Source organism: Ursus americanus, chromosome 7 (assembly GCF_024610735.1).
Source record: "Ursus americanus isolate L20-20 chromosome 7, mUrsAme1.1.p, whole genome shotgun sequence".
NCBI lineage: Eukaryota > Metazoa > Chordata > Mammalia > Carnivora > Ursidae > Ursus > Ursus americanus.
This window is the reverse complement of record NC_142133.1, coordinates 81,300,996-81,320,383: the sequence shown is the minus strand read 5'-3', so window position 1 is coordinate 81,320,383 and position 19,388 is coordinate 81,300,996. Positions and strand designations below refer to the sequence as shown.

At 52.8% G+C, this 19,388-nt stretch overlaps 1 protein-coding gene across 3 annotated transcripts in view; it reads left to right on the top strand.

Moving 5' to 3' along the window:
- RNF144A (ring finger protein 144A) overlaps positions 1–19,388 on the top strand; it is a 116,914-nt gene that overhangs the window by 62,211 nt on the left and 35,315 nt on the right. For all 3 annotated transcript variants that reach the window (XM_045814648.2, XM_045814651.2, XM_087863880.1), the window contains one exon: positions 13,274–13,419. In XM_045814648.2, coding sequence (XP_045670604.1) covers positions 13,285–13,419 — 135 coding nt within the window. In that variant the 5' untranslated portion in view covers positions 13,274–13,284. The remainder of the gene's footprint in view (positions 1–13,273; positions 13,420–19,388) is intronic.

The window sequence follows — 19,388 nt, the reverse complement described above, 5'->3', positions numbered from 1 at the left end:
GGGGAAGGAGGGGGTGGGCTCAGGGGGTCTCACTGATTTTCCCACAACCAGTGGGCAGATGCTAGAGAGCTCTGAAACCACCCAGACCTGCTCCCCCCGCCCCACTTCTGTTCTGTCTGCTTGGTCGGAGCCCGGGGGCCGCCTGACTGCCCTCGCTCACACTTGACTGTTGGCCTTTTCCTTCAGAGTCTGTCCAGAATGTGAGCACTTGTCATCGGCCGTATTTGTCATCGTGCCCTGCAGGACAGGCCGCGACCTCTGACCTGGATGGTTGCAGCCGCTCCCGACAGGCCCCCCTTCAACCCCCCCCGCCGCCCTGGTGTAAGGAGCACTCGCCCCCTCTCCCCATCCCTGCTGAATGTCCCCCTCGAACACACAGTCCTGGCTAGCACCCACTTACCTGATTTATGTATTCCCCCCCCCCCCCCCCGCCACGGAGTGTAAGCTCCCAGAGGGCGGGGCCGTCTGTCCATCTGCTCAGGGCTGACATTGCCCATGACTGGAGCAGTGCTGGAACCCGACACGGTGGGGTCCCCTCGGTTGGTGACTGGGTGGTTGGAGGTCCCCGCCATCCGTGGCAGCAGGTGTGAGCTGAGTAAGGTTTCCTCCACCCCAGCAACATAGATCCGCATTTCAAAAATTCCAGTGTGTGTGTACACGTGTTAAAAGATGAAATTCAGCCAAGTAAATTTGAAGACCTAATGGGCTTTCTTGAGCAATTCCTGAATCGGGCAGCAAGTGGAGAGATGCTCCAGCAGCGGAAGGTGTTTGTGGGAAGGACGGTGGGCAAGAAGATAGCAGTGGAAGACAAGAAAGGCTTGTTTCAGGCCAGGCCAGGACACCTTTTTGGGGAAGAAAGAACAGCAGGATTGTTTTGTTTCATTTTTTAATATTTTATTTATTTATTTGAGAGAGAGAGAGAGAGCAGGGGGATTGGCAGAAGGAGAAGCAGGCTCCCCGCTGAACAGGGAACCCCATGTGGGGCTCGATCCCAGGACCCTGAGATCATGACCTGAGTGCAAGTCAGACTTCTTCACCGACAGAGCCACCCAGGCGCCCTGCAGCAGGGTTTTATCCTGCAGATGGCCTCACCACAGCTGATCAGGACCTTTCAGAAGGACTTTTAAAAGGCCACGTTCCAGCGAGAGGCTGAAACTGTAATCAAGTCTTGGCTTGCAGTGCTGGGAGCTGGTGACTCCGTGTTTGGCTTCTTTCTTCTTGTTAACAACATATACCTTTTCTGGGTGTGCAGAGCCCGTATGTTGCCGACCTCTGGTGTGTTCTTTGTCCTGGCCTGCCCGTGCACCACCAGACCTAAGGCTGGGGCCATTTATGCCTCTTGGTTATTTGAGACACATGGTTGGGCCCCAGTGCCTTGCTGCCGATGCTGTGTCTGCCTTCCTCACCGAAGCCCCTTGCCTCCTCTGGCCGCCAGGAGAGCCGGTTCCTGCCTGTCCTGTGTTTCCAGGGCCCCCTGCCCTCCGTCACCCTCCCCATCCAGCTCCTGGACAGAAGGCAAAAACAAACTCCAGATATACCTGAACTTAGAATATCAGTGCGGTAAGAAGTCTTTGGAAGCTGCAAATCTTACTTAATTTTCTGGCTGAAGTAGATCACATAAGTTAAAACCTCAGCCTAATGTCGATACGAAGGTGATTCCTCTTGCCTTCCCGAAAGGTTCTTTGAACAGATTCCTTGTCCTTTTCTACCTTTCACTTGCTCCCTTTTCTTCAGGATGAGATCTCCCAGGGAAGGTGCTTTAACCAGAGGAAGAAGGTTCTGGTTATCAGTCAGTGCTTCTGGCTCTTGCAATCCCGTGTCTAGAACAGTGCTTAGTACTTGTGGAAACCTACCGACATTGGCTAACTAACTTACTGCAGTGAAAGGATTGGGGTGTGCAAAAAAGGAATAGGAGGGGGAGGGCCTCTTGAGGTGGAACTGGTTGCTAAGCCAGGAGGGTGCTGAATGCTTACAGGATCTGATGGACAGAACAGGACTCATAGGCGCGGGCACATCATGTGCTCGGAAACAGACCCCTAGTGGCGGGGTTTGATCAGGGAACGTGCTCTCTCACATTGAGACCCGTTTCCCACCTCCGGGAAGGCCTTTGTTGCTGTGGCAGCAGCAAGAGTGGGAGGCCTCTCTCGGGAGCAGAGTTACACCTGTTCAGGTGGGTCAGAGGAGCAAGGGGCTCACGGGCCTCAGAAATCCCGGAGGCGTGAGCTCTCGCAGCCAAAGTGGAGGTGAGGCCATTGGTCCACGGAGGGATGGTGATGGGCCACAAGGGTTGCATGGTCAATGAGCAGCAAAGCCAGTTTCTTGACTCTTCCCAGAGGCCGGTTCCCACCCCCCTGCATGCTCCTTACTCCATTACATCTTAATCCCTGAATTCAAGGGATTGACAAAGCCCCAAACACAGGAATTTCCCAGGCTCATCATTCTAGCAACAGGGCTTCTGCCTGGTGCCTCAAAGGAAGCAACCGCTGTGTCTGACCTGCCACCCACGTGAGCTGGCCAGAGGCGTGCTCCCAACCAGCAGCGACTTACAGGAGCAGGGAGTCTGCCGGAGACGCCGTGAACTGGCCTCCCGCAGCCCACACGTGTCCTTTGCCGGATTGCGATTAGGGTCAGTCTGCAGCAGGGATCCGGGTGGCTCCCTGCTGCTCAGGCTTTATCGTAGATGTCCGTGTCTTCTGCTGCTCATTGCTGTGTATCCTTACCTGGAGGAAAGAAAAGGGACATAATGACTGCATCACCCGCAGGGTTTGGCAAGAATACATTAGGGAGTTTATTCTCAGGTAGAAGGAAGTGGTGTTGGTGCGGGGGTGTGTGTGACCTCTTAGCAAATCCCTTAATGGCTCAGAGTAAGGAAATCCTCTCTGAGAGGACAGACAGTCGGGTCGCCTGGGTGGCTCAGTCAGTTAAACATCTGCTTTTGGTTCAGATCATGGTATCAGGGTCCTGGGATTGAGCCCTGAGTCTGGCCTGCTGCTCCCCATGCTTGTGCTCTCTCTCTCTCTGTCAAATAAAAAAAAAAAAATCTTGAAAAAGAGGACAAACAATCCAGAGACCCCCTCCAGCCTTAAGGTGTAATGATTTTCTATGTTTGACTTGCTGGTAGCCAAAGGGTAATGTTTATGTGGGCAAATTGGAGTCAAAACAATAGGTCCTTCGTGTCTCCTCTACATTTCACTCCGGGACAGCGGTCAGAGCAGCAGACTTGTCTGGGCCGTCTGTGGAAGCCGATTGTAACGTGGAAGTTACCACGACATTTGAACCTTGCATGTGGAGTATTTTATCCTCCTCGGCAATGAGAGCGTGGGTTCTCTGCCATGAATGCCGACTGTGGCCCAAGCCAGGCCTCCCACCAGAGAGGCAGCTTCTGGAAGCCAGTCTACAGACCCGCCCAGCCAGGGGAGGGAGAGTCTCTAGGCCCTAGCCCTGGCTGTCACTGGAAGTGTCTCTGGGCCATTTTCAGCAGGAATCTGTCACGTCTGTGTGGGTTTCCTGGGGGTTCACTGTCCGGTTGTTGCTGCTGCAAATGATGGAGCCGCTCTTCTCCCTCCCTGTGCAGGTGTGTTTGAACAGGAGCAAGCCCACACAAGCTGCGCGTAAGGCGTCTGTGGCTGTGTCTCCCGTGGATCAGTGAAGAACGGGTCCTCTGCACGGTGGCAGCCCAGACAGGCTGTGGCCCTCTCTCCGGTCTGTGGCTCCTTCTTTGTTGATTGTGTCTGCTCTTCCCCGCTCCCCTGCAAACTCTGAGTGCAGGGAAGCTTGTTTCGGGGAAACAACTAAGAGCACCCCCCCACCCCCTCGAACATTGATGGTGTGTGGTTGCATCTGAGTGAGTGTTTGCCCCTCACACTCCACGCCCTTCTTGGAGCCTCACTGTGTTTGCCAGAAAGTTAAAAACCACAGGGAGTTTCATGGTTAAAAATAAACAACAAACCTGTCCAACTAGATTCACACAGTATGTCTCAGATTTTTAGTGTCACCCTTGATAAGGCCATTTGGGAAAACAAACACAGGCTTAAAAATGTTACTCTTTCCAGTTGACCCTGCATTTCAATAGGCTTATTTGGGTTTCAGTGGAAAAGTAAAGTTGGTTTTTCTTTTTTTTTTGCTAATAAGTGTTTTATTTTCATGCAGTTCAGATTTAGATGTACAGATTTAGATGAGATTCGGTTAGCAGATTTGGATTTCAGTTTTTTTAAAATGACGCAGATAGGAGGGACGGGGAGCTCGCCCGCGCCCGCTCCCCTGCCTGGTGACGTCCACGGGAGCCGCTGCACTTGTCACAGCTCGTGACCCGGCCCTGGAATGTCAGCGATGGAAGTGCACACCTCACTCCCATGTCCGTGCTTTTTACCCAATGTCATTCTCCGTCCCAGGGCCCGTCCCTTCCCGACACCACAGTGCATTCCGTTCTCCTGGCTCCTTCGGCTTCCCATGCCTCTGAGAGTTTCTCCGACTCTCCTTGCTTTCCTGACAGTTGTGGGGAGGGCCAGTGGGTATTCTGTAGCTGCCTCTCGAGGGGGTCTGTCTGATGTGTTCCTCATGATGAGGCTGGGGTTGTGGGTTTTGGGAAGAAGACCACGGAGACACAAGTGCGCTTTCTGTCCCGTCACATCAGGGGTCCATGCGGTCGTCGTGACTCACCACGGCTGATGCCGCCTGGATCACCTGGCTCAGGTGTGTGCCCGCTTTCTCCAGCGTGTGGTGACTCCCCGCTCCGCGTCCACACCGTCCTCTCTGGAGGAAGTCACCCTGCGCAGCCACACTTAGAGTCGGCGTTAGGCTCCAGCTCCTGGCGGGGAAGCCACAAAAACTACTTGGATTATTTTCTGCTGGAGAGAAGTGTCTTTTCTCTCCCACTTACTTATTTTTTCAACCCTTTATTTACATCAGTATAAGCTTATGGACGTTAGTTATTTGCTACTTTGTGTTCTAATCCATACGCTTCACCACTCGGATTGTTCCCGTGTGAGGCGCTGGGAGGCGTGTGGCTCCCCTGTGGCTGTGACGGACGCCCAGCAGCGTGGCTGGTGGTGCGTTCGAGCACTTCCTTGACTTGTGGTATTACAGGACGTTCCACAATCAGCAGGAACATTCCTTGCGCAGGTCCTTCAATCTGCCATTGTACCCTTGTTCCTTTTGTCGGAGCGTGGCCTTAGGAACTGAGATCTGGGCACGTGGTGTGCTGGCTGCCGGCGGGGGTGTCCTTGTGTAAACATGTGACTTGCTTCTGTGCCCTGTCAGCTGGCGGAGCGCGGAAACAGCTGTGTGCCCAGGAGCCTGCGCGCACGCACGTGTCTCTAAATGGTCCTGTTGGGAGCCGTCTGCACCTGGATGAGGCGAACCGCGAGTTCCCGCTGATGTCTCCAGCTCTGATCAGGACCACGTGGGTCATTCCAGCCGCCTCCCCTTGCTTGTCTGGGACCTTCCACTCCCAACAGAGAGAAACCTGGCTCCTGCCTCCTGCCGTCCGCTTGCGTATTTGTTGATCCCAGTGTGCGGGGAGAGTAGTCTCAGCATCGTTGACCCACTCGCCTGGGGAGACGGCTCTGTCAGCGAGGGCTCAGGGCCTGTAGACAGTTCTGTCGGCGCGTGGCCTGCCAGATTCCACTCGTTTCCAGGTCAGCACTTCCCCCGCCCCCGCAGTGAGGTGGTTGTGTGTGTTTGTGGTAGCATTGGATTCTGTCTTCTCCGCCTGCATCCCGTCCCAGGATGCCCTGACTTCCTAACTATTTTCTTTTTCAAATGTGCATGCATCCAGGCTCACTGTCTGTGCTGTGAAGTTTTGTTTTATGGGTTTTGGTAAATGCCGAATGGCATATGTGTATCATGGCAGTATTATACAGAATACTGTCCATGCCCTAAAACACCCCTTGCGTCCCACCTATTCGGACCTCTTCCTCCTCCCTCCCTGTCCCCTGTGATTGCTGATCTGTTTACTGATTCTGCAGTTTGCCAATTCCAAAATGTCACATAATTAGAACCATACAGGATGTAGCCTTTAAAAAAAAAGAAGAAGAAGAAGACTTTGTTTCTCAGAGTTTTAGGCTCATAGCAAAATTGATGGCAAAGTACAGAGTTGCCACATACGCCCTGCCCCCATACACGCACAACGTCCTTCACCTTCACTGGTGACATCCCGCCCCAGAGAGGGCATCTGTTCCATGGATGAAAGCGCACGGACACATGAGAATCACCCGAAGTCCGTCGTTTACCGCATCAGCTCAGGCTGCCATCACAAAACACCGTAGACCAGGCGGCTTAAACAACAAGAGTTTCTTCCCCCAGGTCGGAGGCTGGAAGTCTGAGATCATGTGCTCGTGCGGTCAGGTTCTGCAGAGGGCCTCTGTCTGGTTCCCGATGGCTGCCTTCTCCCTGTGACCTCAGACGCAGAGAGAGGCAGTGCGGGGAGGGGGAGGGAGAGACCCAGATGGTCCTCTCCTGTAAGCCCCACTCTGTACAACCTCACGCAGCCTTAATGACCTCCTAAAGAGTCACATTGAGGGTTAGGGCTACAACATTGGAATTTGGGGAGGAGGGACACAGTTCTGTCTGTAACATGTACAGTGGGGCTCACTCTTGCTGTCATACATCGTGTGGGTTTTGACGAATGTATAATGACATGTATCATTTTTGACTATGTATGACATGTCTGACATGTTTGACAAATGTATAATGACCATGCAGTATCGTTCTGAATAGTTTTACCGTCCTAAAAAAAAAAATCCTCTGTAGCTCGGCTTTCTATCCCCCTGCCCCCTGGCAATCACTGGGGGTTCCCGAAGGTCCTGTAGTTTGAATCAACAGTATGCAGCCTTTTCCGATTGGCCTCTTTCCCTCAGGAATATGCATTTACGTTTCCCCCGTGTCTTTTCATGGCTTCCTAGCCCATTTCTTTTTAGCTCTGAATAACAGTTTACAGTTTATTGTCTGGGAACACCACCAGTTACATAGACTGGTACTGAAGGTCATCTTGGTTGCTTCCAAATTTTGGCGTTTGTGAATAAAGCTTCTCTACACATCCCGGTGCAGGTTTTCCTGGGAATGCAAGTTTTCAGACTAGTCGGGTAAATTCCTGGCAGCCCGGTTGCTGGACATCGTGAACTTTGACCCTTGAGCTGTGGTCCTCTCCTTGGGAGGAGGTAACATCCACGCTTCTTCCTGAAGGATCACGAAACCGTGCATTTGGATGAGTCGGCGTCTCTACAGTTAACTTTCTCCTCAGCTGCCATTCTCATGTTTCTGCTGCCGCTGACAGCCCCAAATTATGAGGCTGCAGCTTTCCACCGCCTCTGCCAAAATGAGTAAGGCCCGGGGAGCTCGGAGGCAGAACTGAAATTCCTTTCTCTTGTGTCTTTGCAGACCGAGGAGGCCCCATTCTCCTGTCCCCCAGAAGGAGATTCAAAGGAGGTCTAGCAGGGTAGTTCAATGCCCGCGTGTTCGTGTCTTACACACTGCTAGTCAGTGGTTGTGCGTGCTTGAGCCGGTTACCCAACCTCTGTGCCTTGGTTTCCTCATTTGTAAAACTGGAATAATGGCAAACTACTAAAGTCTCAGAGTCCTCATGCAGATACATGAAATAATGTATGAGTGATTAACATAATGCCTGATGCACTTGAAGCAATCGAGATGTGTGTATATACATACATACGTATAGACACACACGTAAATAATACGAAGATCTGCCTATGGCCAGCACTGTTGAGAGGACAGGAAATAGCACTTAGCCTTGAGTAATATATTGTCAAGTTGAGGAGATGAGCTAACACACAGCCGACATGGAAAGCCACGCACCCCCAGAGAGACATAAAAGACAATAAGTGAAAGTCAATATGCAGAGTCTAGCCCAGAGCCTGGCAGACACGGGCGCTCCATTGTGGTGTTTGAGGGGTGATGCCTTTGTCGGGCTTCAGCCCACATGGGCTTTGGAGCCAGTGGACCTGAGTGGGGAGTGCTGGCATGACGCAGACCAGGGACTCTCAGACTTCACTGTGCGTGAGGCTCCCTGGGAAGGCTCACGGAGACATAGATTGCTGTGTCGCTCCCTGCTCCCCGCTCCCCCACCCCCGCGAGTTTCTGATTTTGTAGGTCTGGGTTGGGGCCCAAGTTGTATACTAGCAAGTTCTCCTGCAGTGCTGATGCTGATGTTTTGGGGGGCGTGTGTTCAGAACCAACCGACCACAGACAGCAGAGACTCTGAGAAAGAGGGCACAACTGAGGGGGTGAGAGAACTGAGGGAGACCTCACAACACCAGGGGTTAATGGGGGCATGGAGGGCTGGGAGGATTCAAGCATGTGGTGGGGACGGGGAAGGGGTGCGGGTGGGAGGAAACGGGCGAGACTCAGCCAGCTTGGGCGAGCGGGAGCTTGTCAGAGTCATCAGGAGAGGGACAGGTAGGCAGTGACGGGCCGACAGGTACCCTGCCTTCCTGTGCTGTCTTTGCAGGGGTGAAGGTGGGGAGGATAGGGACGTGCACAGCCCCATAGGGGTGGGACGGCTCTGGCCCCGTCACCAGGGTTTGCTTGTGTTAACATGCAGACTGCCTTCCCTTCCAGCCTTTCTCCTCCTAGTCCGTGCATCTTGCACCGCAGTGCCCACTCTGCATGACCCAGCAGCACGTAACAAGTTGCTTCCCTCAGAAACACTTTGAATTACTTACACTGAGTAATGCTTATGATTGACCAGATGTTCTTAAAATAGTTGGCTTCATATGACTTGACCTTCACATTAGAAAACAAAGACTGTTTTCTCTTTTATTGTGCATTGTGATTTTCTTAGCAAATTCCTAGTTCAAGTTTGCAGCTGTTCAGTGTTTGCAAAATCATATTCAGCCCATCCTGTGTGCAAGGGAGGTCCATGACAGGCTTAAACAGTATCTTTTTTTTTTTTTTTTTGAAAAAATGTCCCGTTGTCTACGTTTAAATTCTGATTTGGGGCGCCTCAGAGAGTAATCTCGAGGGGAAGAACGGTGATGTGGTGCCAGGAAGTCAGAATTTGACCTGCTTCAAGAGTAGTTCTTGGGCAGAGAAGTGAGGGGCCACGGCTGACATGTGCCCAGGGCAGCAGGAAGCCACACTGTCTTGAGGTCAAGTGGAAATCATGGTCCAGGAAGAAAGGAAGCCAGAGGTCAAGCCTGCAGTTTGTGCGAAGGGTCACGTCTTCAGAGACGCTGTAAACAGGAAACAGAGCCAAACCCAGAGGCCGGGAGGAATGAGGAGAGTCTGGGAGCAGACGAGCCAGGAAAGGACAAGTGGTCCAGCGTGGCGTCAGAAGCCCTTTCTGGGGCAGCCGAGCACTCACGTGGTGCACAGTCTGCCCAGGACTTGCGGTTGGGCCTGCAAGGATTGTTGAAGGGTTCGTCCCTAGATGCCCCCCGTTCTGCTGTGCGTTCTGGGGTGCTGTCCGATCGGACCACACTGACGGCGGACAGTGAAGCAGGAGGCTTCGGGGGCACCTGGGGGGCTTAATCAGTTAGGCGACCGAATCTTGATTTTGGCTCAGGTCCTGATCTCAGGTGGTGAGATCGAGCCCTGCGTCAGGCTCTGTGGTCATCGTGGAGTCTGCTTGGAATTCTCTCTCCTTCTGCCCCTCATGTGTGTACTTTCTCTCTCTCTCTCTCTCTCTCTCTCTCTCTCTCTCTCTCTCTCTCCCCCTTTCTAAAATAAATACATCTTTAAGGAAAAAAAAAAAGCAGGAGGCTTTGGTTTTGGTTTGCTTCTTCCAAAGATTTCCACCATCACAGGGTCTTCCTGAAAGACTGAGTTTACCCTATAGTTTCTCTGCTCAGCCTCTTGTCTCTCCTGTTAGTCCGTATGCGTTCATGTCCAGGGTCTTGAACCTGACATATGATAGTGACTTCCGTCTACCAGGCAGGTAAAAAGTCCCAGAATTTTAAATACATTTCTTCTCACTCTTCACAACAAGTGTACGTGGGAGGTTATGGTGTTTAGTTTTAAGAAGTAAAAACACTAAAGTTCCTAGAGGTTATGTAGTTTCTTCAAAGTCAATGACCAAGTTGCAGAACAAGGGTTTGAACCCAGGTCTGCTCCCTTCCAAAGTGGGAAGCTCTTTCCCCTGAGACCATTGCTGTAGTGCCTTCCAGATTCGGAGCCTGGGCCATAGCTCGCCGCCAGGTACCCCCAGCTCTCCGGGAGGGACACGCCCCTCAGCAGCCTCTGCCCCAGGCCTGCCATGCTTCTCGGACAGGTTCTGATCCCTTTTTAAGGCTAGCTAACATTCATAGTCAAAACCTAATTGTCAGTCTGGACAGTGAGCTTTAAGCAATGTTACATGAAAAAAAAAATCGTTTAGGAGTCAAACAAAAAAAGATGTAGAGGAATATAAAGAAAAAAAAACTCGGGGCGCCTGGGTGGCACAGCGGTTAAGCTGTCTGCCTTCGGCTCAGGGCGTGATCCCGCACTATGGGATCAAGCCCCACATCAGGCTCCTCCGCTGGGAGCCTGCTTCTCCCTCTCCCACTCCCCCTGCTTGTGTTCCCTCTCTCTCTGGCTGTCTCTATATCTGTCGAATAAATAAATGAAATCCTTTAAAATAAAAAAAAAAAAAAGAAAAAAAACTCACCCTGACTCATGAGCCCAGGATCTAGAAAATGCTGTGGACATCTAAAATAATAATAATAATAATAATAATAATAATAATAATAATAATAAATACACATAGATTCAAGGTGTGGAGGAGTGTTCCAAATGAAAATGAACTCAGGGGAGTGCTCCTCTTGACGCTGGTTCCCTCTGCACCCCCAGATAGCTGAGTGACCCCAGATCATGAGTGCTGGTCCCGTTGGTGGCAGGTCAAATTATGAGGCTTGTTTAAATTATTTGGAAGGCTCCAACCAATCCAAAAGTTATTTGAATTTGTTTCAAAAAGAGTTCTTTTCTAACAGCAGAAAGTACACCTTAGACTAAGGTGTTCCTGGTTATTAGTGTCCTGGGAGGGGTCCCGGGTCATCCTGGACGCTGTCCCTTTCCTGCCCCGAGGCTGATCTCCATCCGTACTCCCGGTGCCGATTCCAGCCGGGCTTCAGCAGCTGCCCTCATTTGCTGGGGCTCTGCAAGCTTATCTGCTTGTCTGGGAGTTCACAGCACTGACGTTCCTTTGTTCTTTGTCACTGTGTCTTACGTCCTCCGAGGCGTTCAAGACTGTGCAGTATCTTCTCCCCCACCCTGGACGCCCAGTGTGGAGTCCACAGAGCTGTGTCCTCCCTGAACGCTTGCTAACTGATACCCAGTGAGCTCCGACTGACGAACCCTGAGACAGGGATATAAATACATTTCCAGAAGTTCTCTTGACGGCTCCTTGTCCCTACGGATAACGTGTACAAATGGTGGAAATGTCTAACACCTCAGAGTCTTTCTCGCAGATCCGTAAAAGGACGGCTGAATGAGACCTTGCAGGGAAGGGGGGGAGGGGTCTTTCCTGAGCATTTCCTGTATGTGCCAGGTCCGCACAGCCACCCTGGGGGACGGGGTTGCCTGCCCCATCACACACACGCCGCACCAAGGCCGGTCACGGACCCGCAGCTGCTCCCACTGGTTCTGGGCGGCCTGTTTGTCGCAGGGCAGAGAGTTCCTTTTGCTCCGACCGCGGGGCCGGCACACTCTGTCTGGTGAGCGATGTTAGCGATGCCTCGTGAAGTGTCACCTCCCTTCCAAACTCAAGCTTCATCTTCCTCATGAAGCTCTTCCGTTTTGACGATTCTCCCCGACTTATTCTCACCTTTACCCTGTACCGGGAGCATCGGTTTCTCACATAAACCATATCCTGCCTTCTAGGATCAGTTAACTTTTTATTTGCCAAAGAGTGTTCCTGAACTGAATCTGAAGACCCGAAGGCGGGGATTTGTGTCTCCTCCAGCTCCGGATCTTTCCAAGACGCTAAAATCCTTTTGTGTACCTTCCGGTCGTTCACTGGTGTTTGGATTTGTCTTTCCTTGGTGTGTTCCATGTCTGTCATAACGTGTACCTGCCTTTGCTGCTGTCAGTATGTAGCTGGACAAGACAAGCGGTCCTGTCATGGCCTCGCCAATAGCAGGAAATGCAGGTGCCTTCTGCTGTCCACAGCCTTTGTCCCTCAGTTCGAAGGCAGGGTTGGACAGAGAGGGACGCCGGGTTATCCAAATCTGTTTGGATCCTGAGAGCTGGATAGCAGGAGCTCCCTCTCGGCGTTCAGATGGCCAGGGACTGGGTCTGAAATTTTAGCAGAATCTGACTCAGTTCTGAGTGTGGGGGGCAAGGGGCACGCGTACCGATTGCAGGTGCACAATAACTCTCACGGGCTTCAGTCGAGTGCCCGGGGTTCAGGGTGAGAATGCATATCCCTAGAGGCAAGGATTTGTTCGTTCACGCGACAGGCAATTGTGGCGAGGCCATCGTGGGTCGGGGGCTGGGCTACGAGCTGGAGGCACACACCTGCCCTGCCTCCCCAAGCAGCGAGCCATGGGAATCAGTGTGGTAAATATAACTAGAACAATCCACGCTCTCAGGAAGCAGCCTGTGGGCAGGTTAGGGAGTAGCCGGAGGATGTTTCAGGAGGACGGGCAAGTGACGGCAGCTTTTATTCGTGCGTGTGGGGCGTCTGGTAAACATCAGGGACTGTTAGATGCACTTGGCCCACATGCATGAACAAGTCTGCCCTAAGGCCCTTGCGCCCCTGAAGCTTACGTGTTAGAGAATCTGGCAGAGCGTAAGGAGGCAGTGGTGTTGGGCCGATTCTGGAGGGTGAGGTAACACCGGGGCAGTGTGGCTGGAAACCAGTGAGGAGAGGCGCCGTCCGTTCGGAGGGCACTGAGGATGAGGAGGGGGGCTTCCCGCACTGCTTCCCCTGGGATGTTCCTACAGCAGAAATCAGAGAAGAGTTTTATCTGATCAGACTGTTGTAACAAAAGCTTCTTTTCCACATTTGCTAAGGTTTTGCTCTTCTGGTCTAGGTGCTTGGTTGGTGGGAGGGGTCTTACTCAATGCCCAGAGGAAGGATGGAGGGACAGAAGGATGGAGAGATAGAGGGAAGGTGGGAGGGGATGGGAGGGTAGACACAATCATTACCATCAGCATAGGAAAGGGGGTCACCCACACACACAAGTCAGGAACCCTTGGTTACAGCTCAGAGGACCCCAATGAATTGTCCAGAACCGTGGGCTCCTTCCCGTGGCCCCAGCTGCAGCCGGAAGAGATTCCCGCCTAGGTTCTGCTGGAGAGTTTGCATGAGGGGGTCTGACGGCCTGCGCTTCTCTCATTTCAGACTGCTCTGCCATGACCACAGCGCGGTACCGGCCCACGTGGGACCTGGCCCTCGATCCGCTGGTGTCGTGCAAGCTGTGTCTCGGGGAGTACCCAGTGGAGCAGATGACGACCATAGCCCAGTGCCAGTGCATCTTCTGTACCCTGGTTGGTCTTTCTGGGAGAAAACAGCTGTTTAAACCAGTTTCAGGAGAAGGCTTCCGTGTTTGCTTTTAGTGACCTCAGACCCCACTTTTGCCAGGGACGGAGTCTCTCATGCGGTTACTGAAATCAGTCAGGCACCCAAGTAGATTTCCATCGCAGGTGCTCGAGATGCAAAAGTTAGTCGTGAAGCAGAATTTTAGAAGCTGGTAATGCAATTGAGAAAACCTGATCATGACACGTGCTTTCCTTTTCAGAAAGAAAAAGCCTTACCACATCTCATTTTAAATTTAACAATTACGTGCTTGATTGAGATTATAACAGAGTGCTAACCTAGTGAGTGTGCAGTGAGAATATTTGGCTTTTCATGTCGGCTTGCACGGCTGTCATGCTACAGGTGATGTTGAAATCACATTTAAATTTCTGTAAGACCTAACCAGCATTATTTGGGGCCAGACGATCTGCTCTTAGTGATTATAGGGACTTCTCTTTTCATCAGGCCTAACTCAGACCCAGCATTTCGCCCATCAGAGAAAATGAAGATATGGGGTTTATTTTCAGTTCATCTTATTGAATTCCACTGGATTTTTCTTCCCATTCAAGGAATAAAAAAGGAAAAGTTCAGAAAAGAAAAAAAGAACTGTTTTCTTCCAACTATAAAAAACCCCAAAAAGTTGCTTCTGAATTTAACTGTGTTATAAATGGACCATCTGGGTGGCCTGCCTATGTATTTTTCAAATGTCTGGGTTAACATCTGTCACTAGACAGCCTTCCCTACCCTTTTGCAGAAGCCGTGTTCTCCCTTCCTGCCCTTGTTTTATAGACCTTACTTTGTGTCCCCTGATGGCCCTGGGATGTGGGCATGTTCCATAGTATCATGTCCATTTCGGGGATAGGGAGATAGAGCTTTACAGACCTTCATGTCTCCATCTTCTGACTTCTGACACTGGCTTTCTGGGGGGCAGGATTCTGTACCCCTTAAACACCTGGTCTACTCAGGACTCAGGATTGCTAATCACTAGAAGTTCGATGGATTAGAGGCAGTGAGTCTGCCTCAGTGTTATCTGCAAGAGATGTGTCTCATTAAAGCCTCAGGAAAGTCACTTCAACCTGGAGGGCAGGACATTGCTTTTGACATTTTCCTGAGATGGGAAAGGATGGCAGGGAGAGAGCTGTGGGAGAAGGAGAGAGACAGACCTCCAGCCAATTAACACCCTGAATGGGACGCAGTTGCATTTCTAGAGGAAGAACTAGGATGGGGGAGCAGTGGGCAGGGATTAAAGAATTTGCTTTATGCAAATCCCCTTCCCCTTGCCTGAGGGAAAGTCTTCTGTGGTTTCTGTGGGTGGAGTCCCTCCCCTCTGCCCCGTGCCCTTGGGGAGCTGGCTGGGTCTCAGTCACCTGCTCTTCCCCTCCCCCCACCTTTCCCCTGCTCTCCTTATTTCGGTTTTGTGTTTCTTGAGAATTGGAGTAAAAGCAAGTAAGTAACTCTAATTCACATCAAATGCTTAATTTGAAGGGAGGGGAATAGCACTGTCCCCTCAGAGAGGGGCATCTGCACTTCTAAGAGAGAGCAGGACGATGGAGATGTTTTTTTCACAACCAGGTATTAAAAATGAAAATGTTGAAAAAGAAAGTCACGCTTGTTTCTGCAGCATGAACAGAGGAAGCACCTGGCGTTGACAGACCCGGAGTGGGGGTGGTGCCCGTCCCCATTTCTTCCCTGTGTGTGGGCCTCAAGTCACCCAGCCCGCCCGTAGCCAAGGCCTAGGGCCAGAGGAGTTGTAACTGCCCCTTTCCTGGGGCACAGACAGGAGAAGGTGGGAAAGAGGAAAGAGAGAAAATTGTCTAAGACGGAGGGAAGCCCTCTTCGTAAATTAAGTCATCACTGGAGAATTACGGTTAAGTTCTGAGGGAGGTTGACCTCGGGGAAGGAAGGGCCCAAGGGGAAATCAGGATGGTGCAGTCAGGCATCTCTGCCTTGAGATGCCCATTCTGTTTCTGACCTCGCCGGCCTCTTGGGCCTCCTCTGTGTGTTGCGTCCCCCAGTAGTTAACGGTGGAAGCCCATCGTGGAGGAAGCCAAGACATGGGATTTGTAGCCGAGTGTTCTTTCCATAATGGCAGCCATGGCTCCTGAGGCAGACGGTGCCACACAGACAGTTGGTCTCACTGGAAAATGTACCCACGGTCTGGCCCCCAAGCTTTCTGTGCCCTGTGTGGCTCTGGCCTGGAGGGGAAGTTGAGGACGCAAGGCTGCCTCAGAGGGGCCACTGCCTTTCTGGTCTCATGTCCCCCCAGGCCCTGCCAACTCTGTCAGTGTTATGCTTTAGAACCCAGTGGAAACCCTTCCTAGCAAAACCCTCCCAGTCCAGCCTCCTCATCCCATGACACCCCCACTTTTGCTTGACTCTCCGTGATGGCTCTAGCCATTCACGCTATCCTCAATAGCTAGCTCAAATGACCCCTCTGTAGTTCAGACCCTCTTGGGTGGAAATGCCACCACTTAATCAGGTCCCTGCCTTTATCCAGGCTCAGAGCTCATTCCCCACCCTCTCCGCACATCCTCAGTCCCTACATCAACTGTTCCAAACTACTGGAAGCTTCCAGCTCCTCTTATATCTGGTTCCTTTTGTCCCACTGTGTTGTCATGATGTCTGCTTACCTGTGGCCCCCACTAAAGGAGCCAGGATTTCGTTTTGTTTCATTGTCCCCTAAAGTTTGGCACATAGTGGTGCTAAAAAAAATGTTTGTCACCGGAATGGTCATTGCTTGAGTTGTAAGTGGCTTTATGTCGTTCGAGCAAGATGTTACTCTTATTTTTCTTACTTCCGCTATTGCGACTGCTCTTGCTCTAGTTCTGCCTCTCCTGCTTCTCTGAGACGTGTCTAAGAAATAGCGTCTTCAGATGTTGGGGAAGCTAACTCTGGCTCACCACATGGTAAGAGGGAATCCTGTTGCTTTCAAAGTGTCCTTCAGCTCAGGGTCTCTACTCAAACAAAAGTCTACAGGGGAGACTAAACTATGTCAAGTGGTTGAAAGCAGGCCTCTGTCGGTGTGGAGCTTGGGGGCCATGAGCCCAGTGAATTATCTCTGTCCTGCACATTGGCTCCTGGGGACTCTGAGCACCCTGGGGCTCTGTGGGGTACAGCTCCCCAGCCTCTGCTCTGTGGGCTGGGACCCAGCCGTGTAGAGGGTCTCGTCCTAGTCTTGGGTCTCTCGATGGGGAAAGGCATACTTGCAGGGTGAGTTGGCTTGAGGTCCGGGGCTGAGAATGGACCAGAGGGCTGGGGCTTCCAGCTGCCAACATGGCGGCCACATGGACACGTAGCTCAGCGAGGCCTTTCTGTGTCCCTGTGGCAGACCTGCTTCCTGATCCCTCAGATTCTCTGCCCACACTGCTCACAGGCACGCCACAGTGGTTTTTGTCTTTATCTCTGGCTTTTAGTTCCCTCTAAAACTCTGCCTTGTGGGTAGAAAAGGATGGGGAATAACATTTGTTAATTGCTGGTGACATACCACATTTATCTCACTTGTCATAAAACCCTGTGAAGCGGGCAGAATTCTCCCATCTCGTGAGGAGACACCGCAGCTCAGAAAGACGAAATGGTCTGCTCGAGAATGCTCTCCACTTGCCTCCAGTCCAGCGCACTTGTTGCTTGTGCCCAGATCCAATGCTTATCTACTAACGGCCCCTAAGAAAATGCGGACTCCTGGCATCTGCTCTGCTGGGAGACTCCACACAGGCCTAGAAGGCTGCTCTGGAGTCATTTGAGGGCCACACTGCAGGTCAGGGGCTGGGGCCTTCCTCCATACACCCCTGGGTCCTGGCACCTGAGGAAGCGTACTCGGGGTGTGCTTTCTCTCTCCCTGTTTTGTGCACTTGCTCTCCATCCCCCAGCCCCCCTCCCTGTTCCCACCCAGGAGACCCATCCAGGTCTCGTGCAGTTGGGGACCTGGAACCCTGCCCCGTTGTTGTCAAGGTATCCCAGTGGAGACACTTAGCGGTCCCCTCGTGCCCCCGGCCCCTTCTTATCCACGAGGCAAAGAACAAACACACACACCGTTGGTTTCTCCGATCGATGGGATAACCTTCCATTCTGTGGACAGTTGAGACAGCTTAGCGTAATGAGGCGAAGCGAGTGGAGCCTCCCTCCATTGGAATGAACCCTCAGACATCCCGATTCTGAGTAGTTGTGCATGGACTCACTGTCCCTGCCTGGGCCTCAGAGTCACATATTGGCTTCCCCTTCTGTCTCCACACATACACGGATCCCACAGAACCGCACATAGCAACACACTGGCTCTCCCGTTAGCGGTAGTCCCCCGGTGCTTCTCTGCTCCTCTTAGTTTGGGCTACTAGACTTTGGGTACAGAGCAAATCACTGTTTGTTGAGTGGATGACGTGCTGGCTTCTCAGTGCTTCTGTGTCTAACGGATGCGTGTTCATACCCTCCCACCGCGTACCTCTGACCTGCGTTCCACTGGGAGGTCGTCTCGATGGAGGTGAGGGTTGCTTAAAGACTCCTTTTTGCTCCTCTGTGACTTTGGTTTTTCACAGTCAGCAGTTAGAAAGCCTTGTCCACGCTTGCTGCTTCTCTTGCAGCTTGTTTACAGGTGTGATGGGAGAGGTGGGTGCCCCCTGCAGAGGAGGTTGTGCCCCCCCAGGGAAGAGCCTGTGCCCCCCCAGGGAGGAGCCTGTGCCCCCTGCAGAGGAGGCTGTGCCCCCCCCCCAGGGAGGAGCCTGTGCCCCCTGCAGAGGAGGCTGTGCCCCCCCCCCAGGGAGGAGGCTGTGCCCCCTGCAGAGGAGGCTGTGCCCCCCCCAGGGAGGAGCCTGTGCCCCTGAAAAGGAGGTTGTGCCCCCCCAGGGAAGAGCCTGTGCCCCCTGCAGAGGAGGCTGTGTTCCCCCCCCCCCAGGGAGGAGCCTGTACCCCCTGCAGAGGAGGGAGTGCTGCACTCTCTGGGATCACCCCCCTCCCCACTGGTCTTTGCAGCCCCTGCACCAGGAGAAGGGGGTCCAGGATTCCTGGTCTCTGCAAGAGCAGAACGCACAGCTTCAACTCTAGGCTCTTTGGTCTATGGAGAGCAGTGATGCCAAGGCCCGTGAATCCCCAGAAAAGCCCCCAGGTTGTCAGAGAGGGACCAAGTCCTCTTGAGACCGTCCTAACCCTCGTCTCCCGGTCACCCCCAGCCTCACCCTGAGCTCCACTCTGGGTCCTGCCTCATCAGCCTGCCCGTCACTGACCACTCTGAGAACAGTCCTCCTGCACTCCGTCAGCAGGGCAGGTGACCCCTCCCCCTCGTGCAGGACTCCCCAGGGGACACCTCGTTTTGATGGTCGATTTTTCCAGTCCCTGCTGGTTCTAGGCCTGGCCGTAGGATGTGCCCAGCTCCCCCCACCACGAGCTGCCATGGCTGTCACTTCCCGAAGCCAGGGCCACACACTGCCCTGATGGGGGCTGTTGGCCTGAGCCACCTTACCTGGTCTCCCTGACCCACTCAGGTTTACCCTCACGCCGCTGAGACTGAGTTCTTGTGGCGTGGCCTCTGCTGGGGTAAATCCGCTCCAGCCCCCCGGGGAATGAGGCTCCAGCACCTCCACATAGGAAGCCCCCCTGCTCTGCGCAGACCAGGCCCCCTCCTGCCTCTCTGCTCCCCCTGGGGCCTCGCACCAGTTGTGGTGTTTGTCACACGTGTGGTCCAGCCAGCCCTTCTCCTGGGGTTGCTGTGCTTCGTGTGGACCCGACACAGGAATGGGCTCTCTGCTGTGCCCACACTGAACGTGCACGCCCCTGTCCAGCGCCGTCGCACGTAACCCGCGGCTGGCTTGTCTCTCTCTTTGCTTTGATTGTGGTGAAGGAAGGCCCCTCAAGTCTTGCCTCCCCCGGCACGGCTCCAGCATGGCCTCTCACGAAGCAGGTGCTCCATGCCTACCGACTGAATTGACCCAGAAACCCCAAACAGGTGACAAATGCA